At 37.7% G+C, this 26672-nt stretch overlaps 1 protein-coding gene across 3 annotated transcripts in view; it reads left to right on the forward strand.

Moving 5' to 3' along the window:
* The window catches only part of FER (FER tyrosine kinase), a 184529-nt gene that overhangs the window by 17789 nt on the left and 140068 nt on the right, over nucleotides 1-26672 (forward strand). For all 3 annotated transcript variants that reach the window (XM_032205776.1, XM_032205778.1, XM_032205777.1), the window contains 5 exons: nucleotides 1889-2062; nucleotides 5923-6022; nucleotides 20212-20395; nucleotides 22808-22945; nucleotides 24573-24692. In XM_032205776.1, coding sequence (XP_032061667.1) covers nucleotides 1889-2062; nucleotides 5923-6022; nucleotides 20212-20395; nucleotides 22808-22945; nucleotides 24573-24692 — 716 coding nt within the window. The remainder of the gene's footprint in view (nucleotides 1-1888; nucleotides 2063-5922; nucleotides 6023-20211; nucleotides 20396-22807; nucleotides 22946-24572; nucleotides 24693-26672) is intronic.

Genomic DNA, 26672 nt, shown 5'->3' on the forward strand with positions numbered 1-26672 from the left:
GCTTTTGATGGATTGTGTTTTTTTATGTGAAAGGAAATGCTTTGCCTTTTCTGCTGTCCCCACCCAGCTGTGTTTTTGTTCCGTATAAATCTCCATTTTTGAAGCCCTTCCCCAATTATGACTTTTCACCTTAACTTTTGCCATTTAAAATGATAAAAGATAATCATACAATACACAGAAATCCCGTTTAACCAATGCTTTCTCGGTATGGAAAGAGGGATGTAAGGAATGGGAAAATGTGCAAATTATTTTTTTTATTTATTTTTAAATAGACAGGTTTTCACTATGTTTCAGTATTAATTGGGCTTATTTAGTGAATTCTAAACTATGTATTTCGTTAGAGTATCCGTCCTGTTGAAAATCTGCTTTTTCTGTGCTTCTTAGGGTTGATTGAAACGATACTTGACTCACCAGTCATAAATCACTCTTAAAGAAAATGCGTGACTCCTGCTACTGTTTGACTTCTGAGAGTGCTGTTACGAACTCTTCCACATGCACTGCTCTGATACAGATGTTTAATGTTGTTTTTATTGTACGAAGCTTTGCAACATGGCTTCTGTTGTCATTGGGAAAGTGCTCTGTAATGGAGAGATTAGGCGCTTTTCAGATACAACCAGGAAGCTTCAGTCTGCGAGCTTTTACAGCACCACACTTGGAGCAGTTTGAGATAGCTCTGTGCCAGTCGCTGCAATGTTTGTCAGCTAAAGGAAACATTAAAGATGGGTTAATGTATACAGGAATTAACTTTCATTCTGTTCTCTAAAATCCACTCTGAGTTGCAGCATTGTCATGTAGAGATGGGGATACTTATTTATATAGAGAGATTTATATATGTATATATGAACGCGTACATATGTTTATGTGTAAGATACAGGGAAATCCCAGAATTACCAAACAAATTAATTTTGTAAGTTGTGAAGATTTAAGGTGGATTATGTTTAGTAAGAGTAGGATAAATGCCAGTGAAACTAGCATACTGGCTGCCTTCACGAACTGATAATTGTTTTGGAAATGGCCATTCGGAAACTATAACTGCAGCACAGCAGTCTGTAGTGAATTGTGTCTAATGAATCCAATACTGTTCCTATCTACCAAGTGTGACAGGGTCCTTTAGGGTAATAAATACGTGCAATTGAACTGAACTCTATTTTTTTTTTTGTTGATTTCTGCTGTGCATTGAAAGTCTTGGTGTTCCTCGTACAGTTCTTAATCAAAATTCAAAGCCAGGGTGTGTTAGGCTGCCCTGAAAACTGACTGACAGAATGGCCAAGGAAGTTATGAAGGTGAGGGTGCAGCAGGCTGTTCAGTTGCTGTGACAGATGAGTAGCTGCCTGTGCCTCTTAACCTGTTAGCTCCCTGAGTTTTGCCACTGGTGGCCTGGGCTCTGATGCTGGCAGCTGCGTGAAGCAGCTGACAAATGGTGTCCTCTTAAACAGCAGCAACTCAAATGCATATTGCCGTCAGGTGCTTAGACAAGGGCAAGGAAGTCAGATTGAACAGAGTAACTGGGACTAGGAGATGGGAGGACAAATAACACCAGTGCGTGCTTGTTAGGGGTGGTGAGAAGGTAATCCGGAGAAGGCTTTCGTGGGTGTTCAGCATTGCTAGGGCAGTGCTGAAGAGCCACCATGCAGTCCTGTATTTTTGTCTGTGATGCTTATTTTAGGACTTTATGAGCAAGTTCAAGGCATGGCTTTGGTATAGCAGCAAGAGTTTTATTTTGAAAGATCTCAAGTGAATTTGGGAAGTTTAATTATTTTTTGTACTGAATTGTTTTAAATAATGTTGCATCTTTTCCCACAGTTTGCATTCATTGTTTGGTTATTTATAATCCGGAGTATGTGACTGCTTTTCTGTTCTGATTTTTTCTCTTTTCTTTTTTTTTCAGTCTTGGTTGCTTGTCGTACAACAAACAGAACAGCTGAGCAAAATAATGAAGACACATGCAGAGGATCTTAATTCTGGGCCTTTGCATAGGCTTACAATGATGATCAAAGATAAGCAGCAAGTGAAGAAGAGTTACCTAGGTGTCCATCAACAAATTGAAGCAGAGATGTACAAGGTATTTTATTCAATTGTTCTTTCTAGCCTAATTGTAGCTTTTAAATTTATTAAAAAAAAAATATCTTGAGGATGAATTTTTTTAGTTCTGTTTTCTCTGTTGTAAAAGTGGTGATTTGTGCTATGTAGGCTGTCTAGTTTAAATTTTAGTTATCTCCTTCACGTTTTCGTTCCCTTGCTAGCTGACAAGGCAGAGATGGAAAACTTTATTCTGCATGAATTTATTTAGACAGATAACATCGGAAATGTTGCTGTTCCAGTAGAGGATGATTCTGCATGTTCTGCATGACACTTTCCTGTGCCACCTCTTTTGTTCTCACTTCACTCTAGAAATCCCTGGGACCAGGACACTGAAAAGTGGTTTGGTTTTTTTTTTTTTTGAGTGGTCCTTACAATCTGCACTGTTTTGAGTGGGGATGAGATTCTAGTTCTTATTCTCTTATTCTAAAATATAAATCACATATAAACCAAATATTAAGGCTGCAGATGGAGCGCTTCGGGACCTTTTTTATTACAAGTCCCTTGTCTTGCTGATGTTGAAAGCATTGTGTCTAGCCAGTAAAGCTGACAGAAATCAGTTCAATTCAGGTGCTCTGGGGGAAGGTTAGCTGCAAATGTCAAAGAATAAACTGATAGTTTGAAAGGTCTACTGAGAGAAAGGAAAGCACTGCTTCTTCTCTCTTTCATCAGAGACTCAGAGATTTGGAGTAAAATAATTATAACGTATGAGTAATATACTACAAATATCGTGGACTGGTGAGAAAAAGATTGGTGGGCTGGTTATAAGAAGAACCTTAAACTACTACTAAACATACATCATGTTAAATATGTTGGCTTTGTTAGGACTGCTTCAATAATCTGCTGGGATCTTGGCATCTTCCCCAGGTATTGGCTGTGAGAAGTACATTCTATTTGGTGCATGGTTGGTTTATCTGATCTATTGGCTGGCTTATCTGATAGAATTTCCAGGCCGAATAATCACGTCCACTTATGGATTGGTGCATCTGGAAATTGTCAGGATTGAAGATGGAGGGAAAGTGGTAGCATATGTTAGAAATAATAGATGCTAAATTTATATTTATTGGTGTCCCTGCCCATGGCAGGGGGGTTGGAACTAGATGATCTTTACGGTCCCTTGCAACACAAGCCATTCTATGATTCTATAGAGAATGGAGAAATGGGGAAAGAAAGAAAATATAAGAAATAAAGTGCAGCAGAAGCAAGACTGGTGGGTGTTCAGGTAGAGTTTTAGGGAGACTTTATAAAACATACTTATTGTGCTATTAAGTTAACTTAATGCAGTTAACAAAATGCAGTTTTTTTTAAATAAGACTTTTTTCAGGTCTTTAAGACATTAAGCACTCCCCAAATATTTAATTACAAACCATATTGTTTTTAATCATGGGCTGCATGGCGATGCAAGATGAATAAACTTGCACTGGTTTTGTAATTCCCTTCTTGCCCCACCCCCTCCCCAGCTCCTGCCTTCCTGGTTTTCCCAAGAAGCATTTGAACAACATTTTGGTTAGATTTGATGTGTTCCTTCATTGTTAGCTGACATTGTTTATTCAAAGCTTCTGTGTCACTAGAACACTACAGAATGGTTCCCAGAAATCCAAAACAGTTTTTGTGTTTTGTGGTGTTATGTCTGTTTTCATTATATGTGCTGACAAAATACTTATTATTTCCCAGGGCATTATCCAAAACTTGTAAATATCCATGTCTTTGCAGTTCATAATCTTCAGGCAATTTGGCCAAAAAATATATATATTTTCCTTCAGGTGAAATACTTACGTATCATACATTCTTATTCTAGAGACCTGCACAATGAGGAATCTTCTTTGGTAAAATTCTTGAGGGCAATGGGACAAATGCTTTTTACACAATACAATAAAACCTGTATCTTCAGGTTTATTTCAGTTCCCATTAAGATCCTGGGTGTTTTTTCTTTCTTTTTGAATTTTGAGGAAAAAAAAATTTAGAATGCTGTGCTACTTAGTTGGGCAATTCCTTGATATATATACATTGAGATAAGGATAATCACAGAATCACAGAATTTCTAGGTTGGAAGAGACCTCAAGATCATTGAGTCCAACCTATGACCTAACGCTAGCAGTCCCCGCTAAACCATATCCCTAAGCTCTACATCTAAACGAATTTTAAAGACCTCCAGGGATGGTGACTCCACCACTTCCCTGGGCAGCCTGTTCCAATGTCTAACAACCCTTTCAGTAAAGAAGTTCTTCCTAATATCCAACCTAAACCTCCCTGGGTGCAACTTTAGCCCATTCCCCCTCGTCCTGTCACCAGGCACGTGGGAGAACAGACCAACCCCCACCTCGCTACAGCCTCCTTTAAGGTATCTGTAAAGAGCAATAAGGTCGCCTAATCCTTCACCACTTTACCTTCTTGAGAGTTAATTGAAGATGGAGACACTTTGATTTTCTCTGGTGGAAGAACGCAGTTTAAGAATCAGCAAAATTCATTTCACAGTTATTACAAAAGTTTCTTAGTATTAGCGGCCTAATTAAATTTTACTTTTTTTTTTTTTTTTTGTGAGAGAAGCACATTCATTACCGTGTGTATGTTAGTCGTGTTCACTAGCTAATCCTGTCTTCTTATCCATTGCTTAACACAATTTCATAATACAAGTTTGCCATAAAGTTTATTTTTCATATACCATTTCTATTAATTTAAAATAACAGCAGATGTGAGCGATTTACAGCATAAATATGTATAAATATGAGATAAAAATTTGGGACTAATGTACACAAAATTTCTTGCCTGTAAGTTAAACCTGTGTAAACCTGTGCACAGGTAGCCCAGGAATAGAAACTATATATAGCATCTTGTTTGCTCTTAAGGGAATTCCATTAAGTCTCCGGATGTTGTTCTTGTGGGTGAGGATAGTAGTGGTGAGAATAGGAGTGTCTGGGCCTGATGTAAGGAAGAAAGGAAGAACTGTGAACACCAGTTTTCTTCATGCTAGTTGCATGAGGAGCAGTTTTCCTGCACTCCAGATTTCCTTGTCAACACAGCGAGGGTGCTTCCATTAGATTAAGTTCCTCTTCCATGGTGACTATATATTGCTTTGTCACAGTTTTTAATTTTCTTTACCACTTATGCCACCTTTTTGGTATTATAGTGGCTGGTTCGTTATGAGCTTTTGTTATCAAATTGATGATTTGTGAGTATTTCTGAATAGTGCACTAATTTTCACACAGTGAATGAAAATTGGGGTTAGGAGAGTCAACATCATTGTAGTTTTCTGAACAAATGTTGTGATCAGTGGAGCTGCTTCTGATGGAAAGAAACTCCTTCAAGTGCTTTGTTCCACAGCACTCTTTTTTTACATTTTCTATTTATAAATTCAAGTCTTATGACAGGTAGATCTGTTCATGCACAGTTGCTATTTCTAAACTGTTTATGTAAAATGCTATATCCAAAAGCTCTTTTGTCTTGGTAGTTGAGACACTAAAATAATTCCTTATTTTGCAGAGAACTTTTTCATCTAGTGTGTTTAATGAGCATCTTTTTTTTTGTGCTTTTCTCCATTTTGATTGAAATAGAATAGTGTTTATAATAAGCTGGATTTCCTTTTAGTTATTACACTCTACTGCTCTGATCCATGTGGGGGACTCTGTTCCAGGCATCTTGTTCCATTCCATACATTTGTTGATTTTTTAAAAAATTTTGTTACCCTGTGGAATAGCCTGTTAAGACTATCTCAAGACAACAGAAAGTGTTAACATACTTATTTTGGGAAGTAAATCCAGTCATAGGATTAGTGAAAGAGAATTAACATTTTTAATGCTGGGGATAAGTATTCTTATTGCTCTTTATATTTCTGTTTTCTTGAAGGTCACAAAGACAGAACTAGAGAAACTAAAATCTAGCTATAGACAACTAATAAAAGAAGTAAATTCTGCCAAAGAAAAGTATAAAGAAGCTGTGGCTAAAGGTATGTGTCTGACTTGGGTTAATTTAATCTATTTTTTACTTCCTGTTATTTATTGCAAGGTAATGCTTTTATTTTGAGCAACTTAATTGTAATGTGAAAGCTCATTCAGTAAGTAAGCGAAGCTGTCTGTCATCAAGTGTACTTGGAGATACTCTAAAAGTTATGAAAATAGTGATAAAAAAAAAAAAAAAAAAGTGGTAGCTCTGTCGTCCAGGTCTTCTGTCATTCCTTTAGTGGATGCATTTGGAATGTAAAATTGCTCATACCAACTGTTAATAGTGATAAACAGCTTGCAACTCCTTCTCACGTACATTGCAGCTGCAGCCTCCTTGCATCCTGTGACCTACTGTGGTTGCTGCAGTGGCATTAGCATCAGTTCCTGACACTTAGTAGAATGGAGCTGAAAGGAAAAGGGGAAAATAATTCATCTGCACACTGATGTGCCTTAAAGATTTTTTGGGGAATGATGTGTCCAAACTGCACAAATTTTGACTGCCATTGAATTATGCTAATGATTGGATCAATGAGAGACTTTGTTATATTATGTATTGGAACATGTTAATAATTGGTCTTACCTGCTTTGCTAAGTTTTATTTTTTTAAAGAAAATTAATTGCATGACAGTACATAAATATAGGTCCAACTTTACCATCAAGGTCCATCTTCACCACTTTGCATGACTATAAAATTATGTTAACTTGCCCTATCAGTGCTGAAAGGTTGTTTCTTTCTAAATTTGTCTAAAATTTGGATTGATTGTTGATAAGTGAATATAAAGACAAAACAGCGTGGGTAGGAGAAGTTGTACTTAGCACTTCTTAGCTTCAGCGTATCTTTTTTATTTATGCATGTATTCATTTGAGGATGTAAATACTTTCTCAGTTGTTCTTCTGTAGTTCCCCAGTTGCCTTCTACATGTTACTTTAATGTGGAGATTTATCTCCAAGTAACTCTGTAACTTGGGAGTGTATAGTATGTAACATGGAAAATATAATAGGGTGTTAGGATCCTAGTACGTTCTTTTTATCCCATCTTCCTGTTATAGCTCTGATGCATCTGCATTCCTGATGCATGAAACTTTCCCATTAAAATCAAAGACTGCCTTGGCTGTTCAGCAACTGTAATGTTTTGATGTGGTTATGATTAACTGAATTAATATTTCTTTAGATAGACAACAAACAAAAGCTATTTTTAAGGCACTTATTACTCCAGTGGTTTTCCTTAACCTTCTCTTTTCTGCTCCTCTTTAGTATTTGCCTTTCATTAGTACAGTTCGTAGTTGATTTAACTTTCAGTACTGTGTTACTGTAGATCTACTTTAACAAACCTCTGACCTTCGGAGAAACCGTGCAGGTTTTTCTTCCAAGAATTGCAGAAGTGTTTTGCCCCTGCTGCACCACAGGCCATCTTCTTGTTTACAAATACCTTTGTGGTTCTGGGAGTGTAGAGGAGCTATGGTGGTTGTCTATCAGTTGCAGGTCAACTGAGCTCTGTCACTATTGTTAATGGTATTTCTGTGGGTTTCTGCACCTCTGCACCCTCAAGTTGTCAAGCTGGCTTGCAGGATGAACAAGTTAGGGAAGTCTTAAAATTGTAACGCTTCATTGCTGCAGGCCTTAGTTGAGTACCTAGTGCTTATTCAAAGTATGTGCTACTAGGAGATATGCCTCTTGTTAACATAAAAACTGGTTTGGTTTTTCAGGCTTTCCAGAATTACTGAAAACAAGGGAAGCAATATTGCATGCAGGAGCAGTGGTGGGGCCTACTTAGATATTAGAAATAAGCTGAAAAATGCTTTGTTAAAGAAAACAATGAAAATCTTTGCGCACCAGCCCTTAGAAGAAAGATGTTCAAAGAACCAGTCCAGTTCCATTTCTGTACAATGTGATTCTTTGCAGATCCCATTCCTCTGGCAAGCTGAATCTGTGTTATGGTGCCTGGTTCCTCCTGGCTGGAGCAGGAGGGGACAGCTGCTCCACAAGAAATACGACTTTGTCTTTGCACCTGGGCTTCTGCATGCTAGATTATTTTTAAGTCCGTTTAGCACCTGTGCATGGAAGTGGTCAACACGAAAACCAAAGCAAGTTACACAATGGGGTGATGTAGGAACTTCTCTATTTTGCAGATAAAACAACTTAGAAATTTGGTGACTTTTTGTAACAGAGAATTTGTCTTCTACCAAGAGAGTAAATTTAATACAGCTGCTACTGAAAGAGGTACAAGTGTGTCTCTAGTTTGGGAAAACAGATGCTTACATGTTTTCTGGTTGAGCTATTAAAAGGGAAATTAATTTTTGAGCTAAACACCTACAACAGAGGATTTAACTGGCAGAGTTAGAGACTATTGGAAGTGATCTTAATCAGTAGCAGTTGTTTTATAATAATTTTTCTGCAGCTACAGTGCAGTAAACTTTAGCTACTGTGTGTCCTACTTTCCAGCAGCTAACAGGACAGTCGCAGGGAATCAACATGCCGATGCCTTAATGCGGAGTTACAGCTGTCTTCGCTTCCTCCTGAAAACAGCTAGGAGAACCTGTGGGAAGGGTAGTAAGAGTAAGGGTTAAGCACTGAATAATGGTACCAGTTAAGTACTGGTTCTGTTTGTGTTAGGGCAATGGGAAGGCAGCTGCTGGAGAGTTTGGGTAGGGAAGTGGTTCTGTAGTGAGGAAATGGAACTGCTTTCTGAAGGGTACGGGAGCTTCATTATGGAGGGGTGTATTTGCTCTCCTATCTGGAGAAATGCAGAGGTGGTGGCCGGGGAGTTTTTCTGGGAAATCTGCCTGTTCCAGTGCTTCTGCTTGGTCCCTGCTGGGGAAGCAGTGGCACAGCTGAGTTGCAGAGGGCACTCCACGAAGTCCTGGCTGCTGCTTGGTGCTGAGACTGGACGGCATTGCCCTGTCAGGACCACCAGCGTCTGCACGCTGTGTCCGTCTGGAACCACCAGTTCATCACGTCTGTTCCTTACCCCGTTTAACCATGATTTCCTGTTCCTTTGTGGCCCATGATGACCGTGGTAATCACAAATGTAGACCGGCTCGTCATGCTTGGGTGTGGAGTCCCCGTCTGTCAGGCAATCTGTTTGGTGCTACTCACGTGGTTGATAGGCAGATTTTAGCTTTTACAGTCCTTTATTCTATGATTTTCTGTGCGTTGAGAGAAAAGCAAACTGATAGGGGTAAAGTCAGTGAGCTGAACTAGTCCAGTGCCTCTCTAATGATGTATAATTAAGCAACTGGGGAAATGGTTATTCATTCTGATAGCCTCTTCTGGTTTTAGAAGGTGGAGATTTTCTGTAAAAAATAAGAATGCACATCATGCTCCTTTGCAGAACTGAGGGGATTATTTGGAGCAAAGCGCAAAAAAAACCCCTACTAGATTGCCTTTCTGTTATGAAAGGGACAGCCCTCTGAAATGTTTTGAATGTGTGATACAGAGAAGAAAGATGTGTAAACTTCTTCCAGCAGTGGTCCCAAGTGACGGTCACAGATGGGGCACAATGCTGTGCCTACAGTGCTGCAGTGACATCAGTGATGCTGAGTAACAAGGTACAGAAATACAGCATGGCATGTGGGCTTAGCTGCAGCAGGAAAACACATGAAAACAAAGCTTATGCCAAATAATAAAGACATGGCTTTGCCAAAGAAGAGGTCACAAAGTTCTAAAAAGTTTCATAAATTGGAAACTGTGGAACAGTTGTAGACATTTCTTGTTACAATTTGACTCTTAGTTGATTGGATCACTAATAGTTTCCAAGTAAGGATGTTCTTTTCACAGTTATTTTTATTTCTGCAGAGTGGTACTTATGTATTAAATTTAGTTCAGCATGTGTTTGTGGAGATTTCCAGTTTTTAAATTCTTGATTTCTTTTTTTGATTAAAGAGTACTTACTATTAGATAGAAAAAAAAGCTTAAGTAAGAAAATGATAACATGAATTAGAAAAAAAAATAAATGTGATCTTTTCATTACACTTTAAAAAATATGTATGGAAAGCATTAATTTTTAGAATTTAGTGTGTATTTGTAGAGCTGATTTTGGTATTATGTGTTAAAATGTGAAATAATGCTTTTATATCAGTTAATTTTTGCAAGTTGGAGTAGAGCCAATTTGGCCTTGGGAGGTTCATACTGAATTTGAATATAATACCTTTAGGCAGCAAAATTTGTAATTTTCATGTAGATACTTCTTGTACAGATGTTTATTGTGTTCTTGTTGCTAGTTAATTACTGACTGAATACAGGAACTAGGTTGTAATGTTCTAATGTGATAGAATGGATCTGAAATAAAGGAAAAATACATTAATTCTTAATGTAGAATTTAATTATTTCATTTTATGCTGTTAGAGCAGTATAAAATGGAGGTACATATATGAAATTTCTCTAAATTGGCTTGTGTTCCCTGACAGTGTTGTGATTTAGAGGAGACTAGAAATATTAATATTACACCTAGTACATTGTAAAACATTGCATCTGCTGGAAAAAAGCTTTCTGAACCCTGCGACTCTTGTGATTTAGTACTTCAGAACTGATGTGACTTCTGTGGTACATATTGAAGTTTCATGACAGCGTAAGCTGTAGCTATGATAAATAAGAAAGCTGTTGAAAAAGCTTTCATTAAACCAAATTATTGTCCTGCTACTCTTTGTGATAGCTGAGTGGCCAGAAAATGCTTTTATTAGGTGGCTGGTGCATTCATTCTGAGATGCCTGTAAAATTATACTGCTACATTTCCTAGTGGCGTGTGTTGCCTTTAGGCTTTGCTGAGGTCAGAGGAACTCTTACTATTTATTTATTTATTTATTTATTTATTTATTTTTGACTGGAAGTCACGTGTTCTGAGATGGAACAAATGCTGCTGTCTGAACTGGCCTGTCTCAGAGATGTCAGCAGGCTGGATGGATTTCACATTAATACTCAGTTGCAAGTGTTACAACTCACAGGCACTACAGTAATGCTTGAAAGGGCTAGGGTTGTTCCTTGCATGTGAAATAAAGCTTCTAGAGAAGGAAACTCTGGGACTTGCAGTGACAAGAGATCTTGGTGACTTCTGGTGGAGTTTGGGACCAGCTTGCACGTAGTGTTTCCACTCAAAGTGGACATGCAGCATGGACCTACCCTCTTCAGGCTTCACAGACTAGCACTTACAGCTTGGCAAGAGTTTTTTAGTGGTGCTTATTAGCTCAACCATCTTAAAGCAGTTCATAAGGATGCTTTTTTTTGTTTTGTTTTGTTATTTTTGTACCTTGTTTATCTTAACTTCTGATATGCATTAAGCAAATATCTTTTATTGAACTAACTCTTAGCTCAGAAGTTTAGGTCTTCAGTGTTCTGTAAACTTGAAATCTGTAAGTATATACAAATAATTTTGTTTTGTCCCCATCAGAAAAATATTTGTTACTTGCACTCATTAATTTGGTAGATAAGGTTTGGGAAAAACTTTTTATCCTCGTCTCAGGACTAAGATGTGTGGAGGAGGACGTGCACGATTTTCATTGTTGAAGAAACATATTCATGTAAGCCTCTTGCAAGGTACAAAGGGAAGAAAAAGACCTTAGACTCCTGTCTTTTTTCTGTCTTTTTGATTTCATGTTAAGTTACAGTGCTGTTAAGTAACAGCACTGTGCTTGCATCTTTTTTTTGGAAACAAGTAAACAAAACAATCCTAGCTTAGTTGCAGCAGTTTGCATAAAAAGTCCTGTGTAGACTGGTGTAATCTGCCTGCTGATGGGGAGCAGCGAATGGATTCCTTGTGCTGTTTTGCTTGCGTGCCTGGCTTTTGCTTTACCTTGTGAGCTGCCTTTCTCTCCACCCGTGAGTTCTTGCACTTTTACCTTTCCAATTCTCTGCCCCCATCCCACCTGGGGAGAGTGAGTGATCAGCTGGGTGGTGATGAGCTGCCTGCTGGGGCTAAGCTGCAAGCTTGCTTTAAAAAAAAATGTCACTAGAAGATGATCTATGTAAAAGACATAACCATCTCACTAACAAGTGCAAAAAACGTTTTCAGTAGAGTAATGCAAGCAAATAATATAAAGGAACATTCTTTTCTAGGCACAGTGAAATAATGCTCTGAAAACGTGTGTCTTCAGAGTTGAAATAAATAAGGAAGTGATTACGTGGGAGGTTTGTTGTATTGATAAACAAATGTAGAGACAGAAAAATACCGAAGAATTATTTTTGTTATCAGAAATGATGAAAAATATGTAGATAGAAAGATAGGTTCAGTTCTGGGAAATTACTTGAAAAACTACTGTCATAAATACTGTTAAATGTCTAACAGATCACTGGATGCATTGGTGGAGCTTTATGCTTTATTACTGAGACTTAAAAAAGAAAAAAGATTTTAAAATAAACCTGTTTTTTTCCCTGACTAAAGTGTTCTCAATATTTGCCTCCTTTCTCAAAGGCAGATAGATACTTTATTCTAGAAAAAGTAACTAAATAAAATAAAAGCCCTAATGCTTGCTCTTTCTTCTCCATTTTAAACTTGTCTGAAATCAAATGCTGTGGTACCCAAGTGAAGTTTTAATGGAAATTATAGAAAATCTGAAGCTAAGCTTTCTGGCTTTTCTTGGAAAGTAAACCATGAAGGTCAGACTTTAATTTAAAATAAAGGTATTTATTTTTATTTCATAAGCCACAGGATAAGCCAAAAGAGGGATGAGATATCCAAAGGAACCTTCTGAAGTGCTCAAGGAGAATAACTTGTTCTGTGCTCGTACATCATGGTCTGAGTTACATCTGGAGAAGGGAGGGAAGAGGATGCACACTCCTGCCAGTTCTCTCCCTGTTCTGCTCAGTTACTCACACTGCAGACCAGGCTGAGGAGTTTGAGACTGGAGTTCTGGTCTGTCTTGCTCTGTAGTGTGTAATAGATAATTGGATAGAATTCTAAGATTTGTTTCAAACTGTACAAATATAAATTGATGTAAATCTAACAGCAAAAATGCTGCACGTGTAGCTTGAGAAGTGTGAAGAAGACTGCAAGGTCAAGCAAAGGTAGGATTCAGCCACCAATCATGCAGCAAATTTTGCAAGTTTCAGAAAACCTGCTTCTTTACACTGTTAGGGAACAGTTCCTGGAAATGTGTAGTTTCAAAGAGGAAATGAGTTGAAAGAAGAGACTTTTCTGAGCTAGGTCTGAAGCAACTACGGCATCTTTGCGTTCTGTAAGAGCGCTACAAGGTCAGTGTTCATGTATGAATGCTCCTTACTTTCCTCTATGACTGTGTTACTGTTGGGAAGACAGTAATTCACATTGTACAATGAAGCTTATGGAAAGCTTGCAGAAGGAAAAGTGAAATGTCTGCCCAGGCCCCAAGGACTCAGGCAGCACTGCATGTCCCTGCCTGATCCCCCCAGGGCTCTATCCCACCTCAGCCCAGGCCCAGGCCGCCATGTTGAGGGAGGTGATCCTGCCCCCAGCGAGGCCACACCTGGAGTCTTGTGCCCAGCTCTGGGCTCCCCAGTGCCAGAGGGAGATGGAGCTACTGCAGTGAGTCCAGAGGAGGGCTACTAATACGGTGAGAGGACTGGAGCACCACTCACACGAGGACAGGCTGAGAGAGCTGGGCCTGTTTAGCCTGGAAAAGAGAAGACTGAAGGAAGACTTCATCAATGTATATAAATATCCGAGGGAAGGGTGTCAAGAGGATGGAACCAGTCTCTTCAGTTGTGCCCAGCAACAGGATGAGAGGCAATGGGCACAAACTGAAGCACAGGACGTTCTGGCTCACTATGAGGGGGCAATTCTGTGCTGTGAGGGTGACAGAGCACTGGGACAGGTTGCCCAGAGAGGCTGTGGTGTCTCCTTCTCTGGAGATATTCAAAACCCACCTGGCTGCCATCCTGCACAATGTACTCTAGGCTATCCTGCTTGGCAGGGGGTTGGACCAGATGATCTTCAGAGGTCCCTCCCAGCCCTGCCCATTCTGTGATTCTGCTGTCACTTGTTACCAATAACCAAAAAGTCCATCTTGCTTTAGGGTTCAGGTAAAGCTCCTTCACATGGGTGCTTGCTTAATACTGTTGGCGTGTATTTCTTGGTTGCAGTTCACTATGTGTACCACATAGATAAGCACCTGTATGGGTTGGGAGCATCTGCTTGAGTGTGAGCTTTGTCTTTTCATTTGGTATGAATGCTTCTAATGTAGCCAGACACCCACTTTTCTTCTTGGTTCAGCCTCGCTTAAAATTAAAGTGGCATAAAATCCTTCAGTCCTCTCTGACATGACTAGTTATTTTAACTCCATAATGACATGGATTTTTTGGTGTCCTTCAGCTCTTGCTTCTAATGTACTTGTGGAGCTTTGCCTGTCTTCTTTTGTGACTTTGATAGCTGTAGTTTTTATTACCTTGATTTTAATCCTGATTTTTATATGTATGTACCTGTTCAGTTCTTTCTGTTTTCAATTCTGATTCAGTATCTTTTATTATTTTCCTTGTCAGGTCAGGAAGTAGTAGCATTCACCTTGTATTGGAGAATATTCACCTTGTATTTTTTATTGCAAAGAAACATCTGCAGGTTTTTGAAATCCATTACGTGTTTTTTTTCCGGTCACTGTTTGTTACTTTTGTCAGAATTGCTTTCCATGTTTGTGTGCGTAAACATTTTTTCAGCATATCAATGAGAATTAAATTTCAGGTATTTATTTTTAACTTTCATTTTTCACTGGGTGTAAAGTGCTTCCCATGCCATGTTATAGGCACTAGCCAGTCGCCAGCACATGAATGAGTATATGCAGTTCCCTGCTGCCTCCAGTTTCTTCAGATGCTTTGCTGTTGTTTGAAGAACAAGTAGTCAGCCATGAGTTGTCTGGCTAGTAAAGGATCCTCTGCTCCTGAAGCAGCTGTTTTGGTCTTGTGCTATCGTCTTTTCTTTCTCCAATAACCAAATACTGTCTTATAACTAGTGTTCTATGAGTGAGAAGCCAGAGGCAATCTTTCTTGAAATACCGTAACACAGGACTCCTAGACGATGTCTGGGATTTATGTGAAAATTGGACAAAAAGTTTCTGCAGACGTTTCTCTGTAATGGTAGACACTCTAAATGGCTCTATCAGATTTATGCTGCATTCACATGCTATATTTAGTATTTCAATTATGCTGTTTCAAAAAGCAATTATGGTATGTATTGTTTTATATGAGGAAACATAAAAGATGCAAAAATCTGAGAGAACATCTCAAGTGTTGACAAACTTTTGGCTATCTGTGTTTTGCCAATTTTTTCTTCTTTAAAACATGTTTTTCCTTTCCTGTCCACAGAGGTCCCAAACAAACAAATCAAATAAAAACAAAACAAACTTAAGAACAAACAGCTTAAAAACTGGTACTTTTAGGAGGTCTTCTAGACAGCTTTTCTCCCGGCTGATGCAAAGCAATGCTGGGAGGAAAAAAATGCAATCTTTCTGTAAAGTAGGATTCTTTGGTAGAGGGCTTTGTTGGAGCTGTTTTATCTGTAGTGAAACAGAACTTCAGGGGTTATGGTGGTATGTATCCATTAAAGTACAATGTTGCACTTCTGTTTTCTACAAGCTGGTCTACAAGGTAGACATAAAGAAATTGTTTCTTAAAGCATTCAGTCCTGGAATTTTTTACGACCACTTTTTGCACTTAATCTATCCAAAATGTTTCTTTTAGGACTTTTGATTTTGAGGGGAGCACTTTGTATCTCATGTTACTCAAACCTGAGATTTGCACTGTATGCTTTTTTTCCTTAAAAAGGATAATTTTTAAATAAAATCATATATTTTAATAGTTGGACCCGATGATCTTAGAGGTCTTTATCAACTTAAACGATTTTATTTGATCTTTTTGGACCTTTACTTTCATTATTAGCTGTTACATAAGATTTAGCTGAAGGGCTTAAACTGAAGGAGCTTAACTGGAATTTTCTGTTGCAAAAACATTGAAGTGTTGGTCAGTACTTTAACCTACACTGTCATGAAGTTGAACTTGAAATGTGAACAGCTAAACTTGTACTAGTTCTTGGGTCGTAAACATTGTACTACAGATACCTATCAGGAGGTTGATCCTTGTTCTGTGCAAATTAGTGGATGCTTTACTCTGCATTCTGTAGTGTCACGGTTTTGCTGTTTTGCCCGTGCATGTCTTCAAGCTGCATGCCCTACCAGCGTGTGTCAAACCTTACAGTGCTCCACCAGTAAAGGTTTCTGAACTATGAATCACCACAAACAGTTTTCAGCTGTTAAACTAAACCAAAAATTTACACCATAAATAACCACTACCTAACAGAGAATGTCAATATTGTATTTCTTTCAGAAACCTCATTAAGGTCGAAACTATCCCTTTCTCCCATCTGTGTGGAGAAAAGTCCTTTGCTATACATTGCTCCTTAGGAGAACAGGTCCACTAATTTTAGACTAAATCAGTGTATCATGCACACTGAACTTTTAAATGTAGTCTTTGGACCTATGATTAATTAAAGAAATGTAGCTACAGAGCTACAGTACTACTTCTGCATTGCAATTAGTTTTATAAAACAGCAAAATGCAGTGAGGCTGAGAACACAGTTGTTCAATGTGTCAATTAACACAGAAGAAAACATCCAATTTTCTTTATCTGTATAATGAATTTCATGAATAGATCTAATTATAATTCTACTGCCACCAGTTGTTGACAAATCTGTTTAATGTTTATAAAAACAGACTGTGTGTACAATATGTTAGGCTATAAACCGTATTATGAAGCTTGCAAAATTCAATTATGAGAGTTTGACATTTGCAAAGAAAAGGCCGGCATTCTTGCTATGCCATTCTAGAGAGTCAAGTATTTCAATTCCTAGTGAAAATTACTTGAAGTTCAAATACCAGAGTATAATATTTTGAGATAATTTTGGATTATGTAATTCCGAACGTGCTGGCCAAATAGCCTGAGTAAGAGTGGCCAAACTTGTAATAAGAACGAAAAACGATCCAGCATTTCTTCCTCTCCCACTGCTGTGTTCCCCTCTCCCAAGGAGTGCTCGGTCCAGTGCCTCCGCTAAAGAAATAGTCTAAGGCAAGGAGGCTTGTTTTTTCCTGCTCTGATTTCCAGCTGCCTTCTCCCCTTTCATCCAGTCCCTGTACTGTAGCTACTACCCGACTGCTTCCTCTCCTCGCTCTCTTCAGTTGCCTTTCCATCATCTTTACGTGTTCTCTTATTCTCCACAAAGACCATGTAGATAGGTCTTGTCTCTGGACAGCCAACTGTAACCATCTGTATTTGAAAGCTGGGTGTGTATGGTGATTTGATTTATTCTCAAATTTGTTGGAGTGTTCTGCTAAGGAATTATGTGTATAGCAAAGTCCTCAAGGCAGATAGGAAAATGGGATACTGAGCTATACCATTTTCCTGTACTCTCGGTGCACTGATGTCAGACATGTTCAGTCATTCCAATTTCTGGAATACTATTCTGAGCATGCTGTTTGTTGTTGTGTGTTTTTTTTTTTTTTTGTTATTTTGTTGTTGTTGTTTTGTTTTTCTAAACTGCCCTCCAAGTGATATATGTTTAATTTAGAAATAAGTACTACAATATTCTGATATTTTCCCTTGGGAAAATAATATATAATTAAATAAAATGGGTTCCCCATGAAAAATGAGTTTTTGGTTGTTCGCTTCAGTTAACATCTTTATCAACATCTTTATCACCTCATATATCAGGCCCCAACTAATATTCCTGAGGCACTCTGAGTGCCTACTTCCTCCTTTAAAAGCCGATCAGAAAAAAACTTCCTCAAGTTTCTTTTGAGTTCTAAAGCTAAATACCTTCCTGTCCTGCTAATTTTTTCTTACTTCGTTTGTTCTCTAACCTCTTCTTCTGATGTCTCTGAAGAGAGATTCTGTGACTCTTTCATACAGAGACTTTTCAGCATGGAAATCTCTGAAGGTCATTCACAGTGAAAATGAATGCAGAAAAAGATTTTTTTCTATCAGCTCCTTTTATATAACAACCATTCTTTACATTTTCTGACGAGCTTGCTGACTCCAGTGTATTTGAAAGAGGATTTATTATCAGTTTTATTGCTATTTTACAAGTTTTTCCTGCAAATCTTTTTTGACATGTGATAATGTGTTTCTATGTTTTAATTTATCAGAGTTCACAAACCTTTGAGTGTTCCTTGTTTGACAAAATTTCAGCTTTTCAAGGTCTGCTTTCAAGTCCCAATCTGCCACTTCTTCGTTTTATCTGCTGCTTTGTGATAGGTGGTTGACATGTTAAAATAAAGTTTTCTTTATTACTTTATTTTAAGATTGTAAGAGATGTATCAGTATGATTGAGATTTTTAGTTAGTGTGCGTTTATCTGTGCAGGTTATTGTGAATCTGCGTTTGGTAATTGCAGATACAGATTCATTTAGAATGCTTTCAGTGCCTGAAAAAAGTCATCAGACACTTCATAAATATCAGACACTTCATAAATATTGAGGAGATAACGAGGATATGAGTAAGAGCTTATATGTCTCAGTAAGGAAACATGTCGAAATAATATATTATCCTTTTATGACAAGGGCAATGCATGATCAAGTTGGAAATATCCTAATAGAGGTGCAAAACTGCCTGCATAAAACTGCTTGGTGAATGGTTATTAACGGGGTCCTGTCAGAATAATCTATCCTGTGGGACATGAGAGGATATATGTTGGGATTAGGTGTGGGTGGTCTTCCAGTGTTTCATCACTTTGAACCAGAGTTTGCTTATTAAATTTACAGGTGTCACTATACCTTAAAGGGATTTAAAGTGCATTGGAGGACAGCTGTAGAGTTTAAAATAATTTGAGAAACTGGAGAGATGGTTGGAAAAATGTAGTGGGTTCTTTTTTTTTTTTCTTCCAAGATCAGATTAACTAGATCAGATTAACTCAACAGATTAATTAGGTCATCACTAATTAGTGATGCCATGTTTGTATGGCATCCAAAAAAAGCACTTTTTTTTTTCATTTGCAATGATCTAGAAGCATCTGGATGTATGACTTATGCTGTGGCTTTCAAAGTTGAACCTTGACTGAAGTTTGTGACTGAACCTTGACTTGTGTGAGGCTGTGAGCCATTTGACTGAAAAGAGAAAACAGGATTGATAAGGGGAGACCTGTACATTGTTCAGTGTGAAGATGACAAGACTGGGCAGAAGAGGAGAATATCTAGTTTTCTACTGTATAAAAGGTGGATTCCAGAGAACTGTAGAATCTGTATTTCATGTCTGCGGCACGCAGATGAAGTAAGTGAGAGTATAAAGAGTTTATTAAAGCAATACAAAATTAGATTGGAGAGTGAAGGGACGAGATGGTGGGCGAGTGTCTTCAGGTAGCGCAGCTGACGCAGTGCTGGCTGTGCTGTCATATCGCAGCTAGCACGCTGACCTGAATTGTACGGGGAAGTTGCAAAGTTATCTGTCATTGCAGATTGTAGGAAGATCACAGAAACATATGTCACATAGCTGTGCAGTCACCGTGGCAAAGAGTGGAATAGATGACCTCTTGAAGAACATTGTGACCCTTGTTCAGCACCCAGCTGGTCTTATAAGCACGGACTTGAGGATTTCTAGGTTCCAGTAGCACGGAGATGAGATTGTAATGCTGACCTCCTGATGCTTCCTGATGCATACCGACACTGATGAGGGAATGTTAAGTTGTAGTATTAAGGCAGAAAGTTTTGTAGAGGAGTAATAGTGCTGGAGTTCAGCTACTGATATGTAGGCTGCATCAGTGCTTTCTTGGGATGATAATGTGGCAGTAGATTTTTTGTTCAAAATAAATGACAGCTTCTAGGTGAATCATGGGTTTAACCTAGTAGGACATCTTTTACTTTCTTCTTTAAAAAATAAACATTTCTTTTGAGGCAAAAAAAAAAAAGCATTTCTGATAATCATATGAATGAGTTTTATTCTTAATAATGGTATTATTTCTATACCTGTGTAGGTAGTGGTTTTCATATAAATTTAGATAAAGAATTACTGGATTTCTACTCAAAGTAAATGCAGTTTTTTCTTACTTAGTCCAGAAGAAGAAAACCAAGGCATTTGGTCTTACTAACAACCTGAAAATGGTCAAATTTTACTTTCTTCACAGTAATACTTTGGAAATGTATTTCTTTAGGAGAAGAAAAGCTGTAAACTTACCACAAATCTTTTAGAATTGTGTTATCCGCAAGTTTGTGTACTTTTAAATCAACTTTTCATCTTCTGTTTTTGTTTTTCGTTAGGAAAGGAGACTGAGAAAGCCAAAGATCGGTGTGATAAAGCCACTATGAAGCTTCATATGTTGCATAATCAGTATGTGTTGGCACTGAAAGGAGCACAGTTACACCAGCACCAATATTATGACACTACGCTTCCTCTGTTACTTGATTCGCTACAGAAAATGCAAGAAGAAATGATTAAAGCCCTGTAAGATCTCTTCATACTTATATTTAAATGTGCAAAACTTTGTGTGCAGTATCCTAATTTATAGACTTATTAGAAAATAATAAACTTTAATTATTTTTATATCAAGAACAATGAGAAAAGCTACTTGTATCTTTCAATTAACAATAATTGTGAATAGATAAGTATTCAAATACAGACAGTAGTTTTCAGGGGATGCTTAAGCATTTTGGTGAGACACTATCTTCTTGTAAAACTTAAATTTGACAGAAAGTGCAGTGTTTACAGTTGAGCTCATGCTTTGTCCTCTCCTTTAGCTGGAATAACAGAGAAGTTTGTTGCCTCTCCGTAGTCTTATTTTTATGAAACTCTCCCACTAACAAATTTGCTTTTAACTCTCCAACCATCTTGACAGTCATTTTGGAGGAGGTCCAGGCAGATGTATGGTTAGTCATAGGCATGGGCAAGTAACAGGATCACGTAGACCTAATCTCAGTGAAAGGAATCCAACCTTAAAAATACAATTACCTTTTCCCTGAAAAGTCATTCTCTACATAATTACAGAAGAGATATGCAAACTGATGATCTCGGAGAACAGAAAATTAGTACTTTAAACCCTCTTTTCTGGTCTGTAACCACTGTGCTGCCTCTCTGACCTTCCTGAAGAACGTGAGTTGGTTAGGTCTTTTTCCTGGGCATTCTGTGTATCACTTAGTTTAAAAGGCAGGGTAGTTACTTTTTCTTGTAGTTATTGTTCGTTTAGATGTGATGCACTCATTTTCTTACCTTTTCTGGAGCCTATGTTCATTTTGACTTCAGCAAGTGAGGGAGAGTTGAGGATTTCATACTCTATATGCTTAGGTGATGCAGACAACGTTAATGGCCCCATATAGTATATCGTATTACTGCCTTTGATGCTGGTGCAGGTTATGTAAAATGAAATAGACCTCTGTAGTATTCTCCTCAGTCCTTTTAATCTTTATGTAGAATCACAAGAGAATACAGGTAAAATTTTCTGTTGCAATTAAGTTGATTTTTCAGAAATGTAAGTCATAGTAATTCAGTGAAGTGTTTTATCATGCAAAACCTATTGAACCCATTTGTCTTTGTTATCACTGAGGTAAAGACTGGGAACAATTTTTGTCAATAGCTGATCATTTTTAGTGAGATCTGAGATGATTGGAAAATTAGTGCTTTCTGTTAATTGTGGGCTTAATTCTGTAAAAAGAAGTGGTGAGGTCAGGTGTGAAGCTAGATGTTGCCATAGTATGAAACAAACTTCCTTAATAGTCCCGATTTGGCACATCAATTTGTTTGGCAATCTTGAAGCATAGATTAACATTATTATTATTTTGTAGTTGACATTGATTCCCTTTCTCTTAGATATAGCATTGCTGTAGCTGGCATTGGCTTATCTCTTTTGTTGCTGTCTTTGAATTGTTTTCTGGAGTGTTTTCAGACGTGTTGTTCACAGACAAGACAAAATGCTTCTCTTGTCTGTTCTCTCCTCAGAAAATGTACTGGAAAAATTCAAGCAAATAGTGTTTTCCTATTGAGTAAACAAGTCTAGAGATCATATCCAGGATAAAATATTAATACTTCTTTCTCTGCATTTTTCTCTGGTATGGTTAAAATTGATCAGTATTTGAAAAAGCTTGCTATACTTCAGCACCTGGCAAGCCAGAAAATCTGTCAATAAAAAATAAAATAAAATTGCAAATGATTTTGAGGGTTCATTTATGGAAAGTGGAGAACAGCAAAGTATTCTGAGGAAGTGTTACTGTATGCTATTAAAATTTGTGGTCCAATATGGCATAGTCCTTTCCTACTCCTTAATCACTTGCTTTTCTCCACTCCAGGGACCAGGTAATGACAAGACTGGATGACACGTACTTTCTTGTGTGAACTTCTTCCGTGATTTTGGTTCTTCTTGTAAATGTATGCCAACTTGTGATGTATGCCAATTCATAAAATGAACTTATGTTAAAGGATGGATAAAATGATGAAAAAACACCAACAGTTTTCACACTGCCTTTTCCCTTATGCCAGAATATATTTATTTTATCAGTCAGGGGAATATGAGACACTTCAGTGTAGACAAACATGTTGTTGTGAAAAAGGGTATCATCAAGGAGCTGTGTGTGTTCGTTTTCCCTGTAATCTCTACAGCTTTAGTTTAGCTACCCTGTATGTAGATGCACTGAAATCAGTACAAGGAGCATGTTATTAGAGACTTCTCCATCAATGGCCAATTTGTAAAGAAGAGGCCACAACTGATCTGTTGTTTCTTTGAGTAATATATTGTCTTATTTTTTCCCTTTTTAGCCAGTTGCAACAAGAATTTGTAAAAACAGGAAATTGAAAGTTTGAAGCATCTTCAATGCCATCTATGCCTTCAGTGCCATGTTATACACTAGAATTTTTTTTCCTCTCTAGAAAAGGAATCTTGGATGAGTATAGCCAGATCACCAGTCTCGTTACGGAAGAGATTGTGAATGTCCATAAAGAGATCCAGACCTCGGTTGAACAGATAGACCCCAATTCTGAGTATAATGACTTCGTAGATACTCACAGGTGTGTATTTCCTTCTTGCTGTGCATCTTAATGTTTCTTAAGAAAACCTTGCATTAAATTTCAATGCTGTTTAAGCAATCAGAGTTGAATTTATTTCTTTGTTTCCTTGTACATTGTTACTTGTAAAGCTTTATCCTAATCCTAAAAGTAGTTCTACCTGCATGTGTAGAAGAAGGTTGGCTGAAAGTCAGCCTTTTAACCCTATTTCTCTAACCATCCATCTATTTGTCTGGTTCTAGAATAACAAAATTCATATTAATGTTGTTATGATTCTCTGAACCATAACTTTGGTAATACGTGTTGATCTAGATTCAGCATGGGCTAATTTACTGAGTATTTGGATGCAGTTTGCATCCTGTGCTGTGCTGTTTGTTTGCTTTATTTCTCTTACTGTCTATATTGTGGGTAAATGAATGCTAGGCATCTCTGTGCACACTGCAGTTATTGCAGATTGAGCAGTGCCTGAAACAATCTGAGTACACAGACTGGGAGAAGAACTCACTGAGAGCAGCCCTGTGGAGAGAGAGACTTGGGGTTCTGGTGGATGAAAAAGTTTGATGTGAGCCAGCAGTGTGTGCTTGCAGCCCAGCAGGCCAACTGTGTCCTGGGCTTCATCAACAGAGAGATGGGCAGCAGGTGGAGGGAGGTAACTGCCCCCCTCTGCTCTGCCCTCATGAGGCCCCACCTGGAGTGCTGCATCCAGGGCTGGGGCCCCGGCACAAGGAGGATGTGGGGCAGTTAGAGTGGGCTCAGAGGAGGGCCACAAAGATAACCCTCCAGAGAGGGCTGGAGCAGCTCACCTATGAAGAAAGGTGGAGAGAGCTGGGGCTGCTCAGCCTGGAGAAAAAAAGAACACTCTTGAGAGACCTCATTGCAGCTTTTCAGTACTTAAGGGGGGCTTATAAAAGCATGGAGAGCAACTTTTTGCTCAGACAGACAGTGAAAGGACTAGGGGTAATAGTTTTAAACTAGAAGAGGGGAGATTGGGATTAGAGGTTAGAAATTCTTCAGAGGGTGGTGAGGCACTGGCACAGGCTGCCCAGAGAAGCTGTGGATGCCCCATCCCTGGAGGTGCTCAAGGCCAGGCTGGATGGGGCTCTGGGCAACCTGGCCTGGTGGGAGGTGTCCCTGCCCATGGCAGGGGGTTGGAACTTAAGGTCCCTTCCAACCCAAGCCATTCTGTGACTCTGTTAATGTAATAAAGTTTTATATTAAAAAACTGACAAACAAACAAGGATTGTATTAACCATTTATTGAACTGTTACTGTACATTGTTACATGTGGAAATAGTTTTAAGACCTTGTTTGTTAAGTTGCAAATTTGTAGTGGTTAAGTGAAGGTTTATAGCAGGATTAGTGGACCTATGCATGTAGATTTCCTGAGAAGCTCGGTTATCATGTGAGCTTAATTCAAAGAACTGTATTCAGTTTTATACTCTGGTATGGTTTTAGGACTGTGTTGTTCATTCAAAGGAAGAAGAAGATGCAGTTGCTGCTTTCCATTTATTCCATACGTGATTTTATCTATATTCCATTACTAAAATAATTCAAAGTGTAATGATTTGCTTTATGCTCCACTGAAAGATGCATGTTAATTTTACAAATATAACATTTATTTACTGGATTAGGTCATCAGAAGTTGTTGAACAAGAAATAGAGTTTGATACATCTTTATTAGAAGAAAATGAAAACCTTCAAGCTAATGAGATCATGTGGAATAATCTAACAGCAGAAAGTTTACAAGTCACGTAAGTCTTAACAAAACTTTCATGCTTTGGAAATGCTGTTCTAACTTACATCATCTCATTGCTTTGCTGTGTCCTCATTTTTAAGGTCTGCTTTCTAAAAAGAGAATTTTCATGGTCTAAGCCCTTGTCTGTTGCTGTTTTTATTGTTCTTTAGCACAACGTGCTGAGGCCCCACGGAAGACTTGTCAACGCTATCAATATAGTTACCTTTCCTCCCTGTTTAATTTATACAGTGCCCCAAATTTGTCATAAATTCTCACTGGGAATTCATTTACTTACATGTATCTTCCCAAAACTGTTTCCACATTCAGTTTTCTAGGAAAAACGTTGATATCTGTTGATGAAGCCACTGAGTACAGTACTGCAGTCAGTGATTTGGATTGCCATCCAGAGAAGTTTTCAAATAGATTATTTCACTTGTTTTGTTTTGTAAATGTTTGTTTTAGTTTTTAAAGGAAATTCTCATTCATCCTTATAACTTTTAAAATGCTAACTTACTAAAACAGGTGTAGCTGTTGTATTGCATTTCATGGAATAAGTCAGCATGGTAAAATATTTCTGCATATTTTAATACGCATATCAGTGTATTCAAATATTTTAATTAATTTTACCAATTTCACCTTTAATTGGTTGTTACTGGGGAACAAATTTCCTGCTGAAGTTATCCTTTGTTAGAATGTTCTCATATCAACCTTAATTTTTCCATAAAATGGTCCAATGCAGTCACCTGTGAGATTGCAAGTATTAATTGTACACTTTAGGTATTTTTTTATATTTACTACAGCAGTTCAAAATGGCAAAGGTAGAATTTCATTGTTTTGTAATGATTTGGTGTCTATACTTTATTTCAGTCCATGTTTGACTTGTTTGTTTTCAAAAGCATAGCTAATCTAAATAACATAGCAGTGGTTGTTTGTTTTTTTTTTTGTTGTTTTTTTTTTTGATTTTTTCTGCTTAAGCAAACTTGGAGAAAGAAACTCTTGTTTCTTATAGGTTATTGTGAAAACCAAAGTCATAGAGAGTCTTCATAACAGTAAGATATTTCAAATATAAACGTGTTACAGTAAAGCTTCTGTAGATTGTTCTAGTCCCATGCTTCCTCACTATGACAGATTCTCTAGATTTTCTTCATTCCTTTTCAAGGTCATTAGCTGTCATCTGTTTCTTTCCTGTGTAATCCAATTCCTTTTAATATTTTTTTCTTAAATAGGTGTTGCAGTAAGTTTTTCAATGTACACTTTTAGCTTTCCTTGTCAGAGTTGTCCTCCTCAGTACTGAAACAGCTTCATCTTTCTTGTGAAATAATCCCATGATAATTAAAACCCTTCTCTTCTGTTTAAACATGCTTCTGTTAATAATACACTAATAACATACTCTGCATCATTACTAAAGTGGGATTATTCCTGGATAAGCTATGTAAACATTGTACATATCTAGATCATCTTCAGCTCTGTAACAGGAAAAAATACATGCACAAAATCTACCTCTTCAATATGTCTTACGGAAGGTAGAGTCTCAGAAAAACTGTAGCTCAAAACAATAAGTAACTTACTTTTTGGCTTTAATAAGACATCAGCATATCTCCTCTCAGGCATTGGTCAACAGGGAAAACTAGGGAGGAGAATAAGAACAGTGTCATCTCATATTTTTCAGCTTGGATATGTTACGACTTGGAAGTAGTATTTGTAATAGTATTAGATTTCTTTTGTGAGTTTGTCCAGTCAGTTTCAAAATGTACAAGCATCTATTGTCAGTAGAATATCTGGTCAAGGAATTCTAAAGGTTAACTTCATAATGTATGAACCTGTTAATTTTTAGTTTAAATTTTTTTGACTAAGTCCTTGTTTTAGCAAAGAATAGGAATAATCTACTCCTTTCCACACATGATAGTCTAAGTTTCTGTCGTACTCCTCCTCTATCATTTTTTTTCAGAGGAGTCTTTAATTGTAGTTACTCCTTTCAAAGAACTTATTCATACCT

Source organism: Aythya fuligula, chromosome Z (assembly GCF_009819795.1).
Source record: "Aythya fuligula isolate bAytFul2 chromosome Z, bAytFul2.pri, whole genome shotgun sequence".
Lineage (NCBI taxonomy): Eukaryota > Metazoa > Chordata > Aves > Anseriformes > Anatidae > Aythya > Aythya fuligula.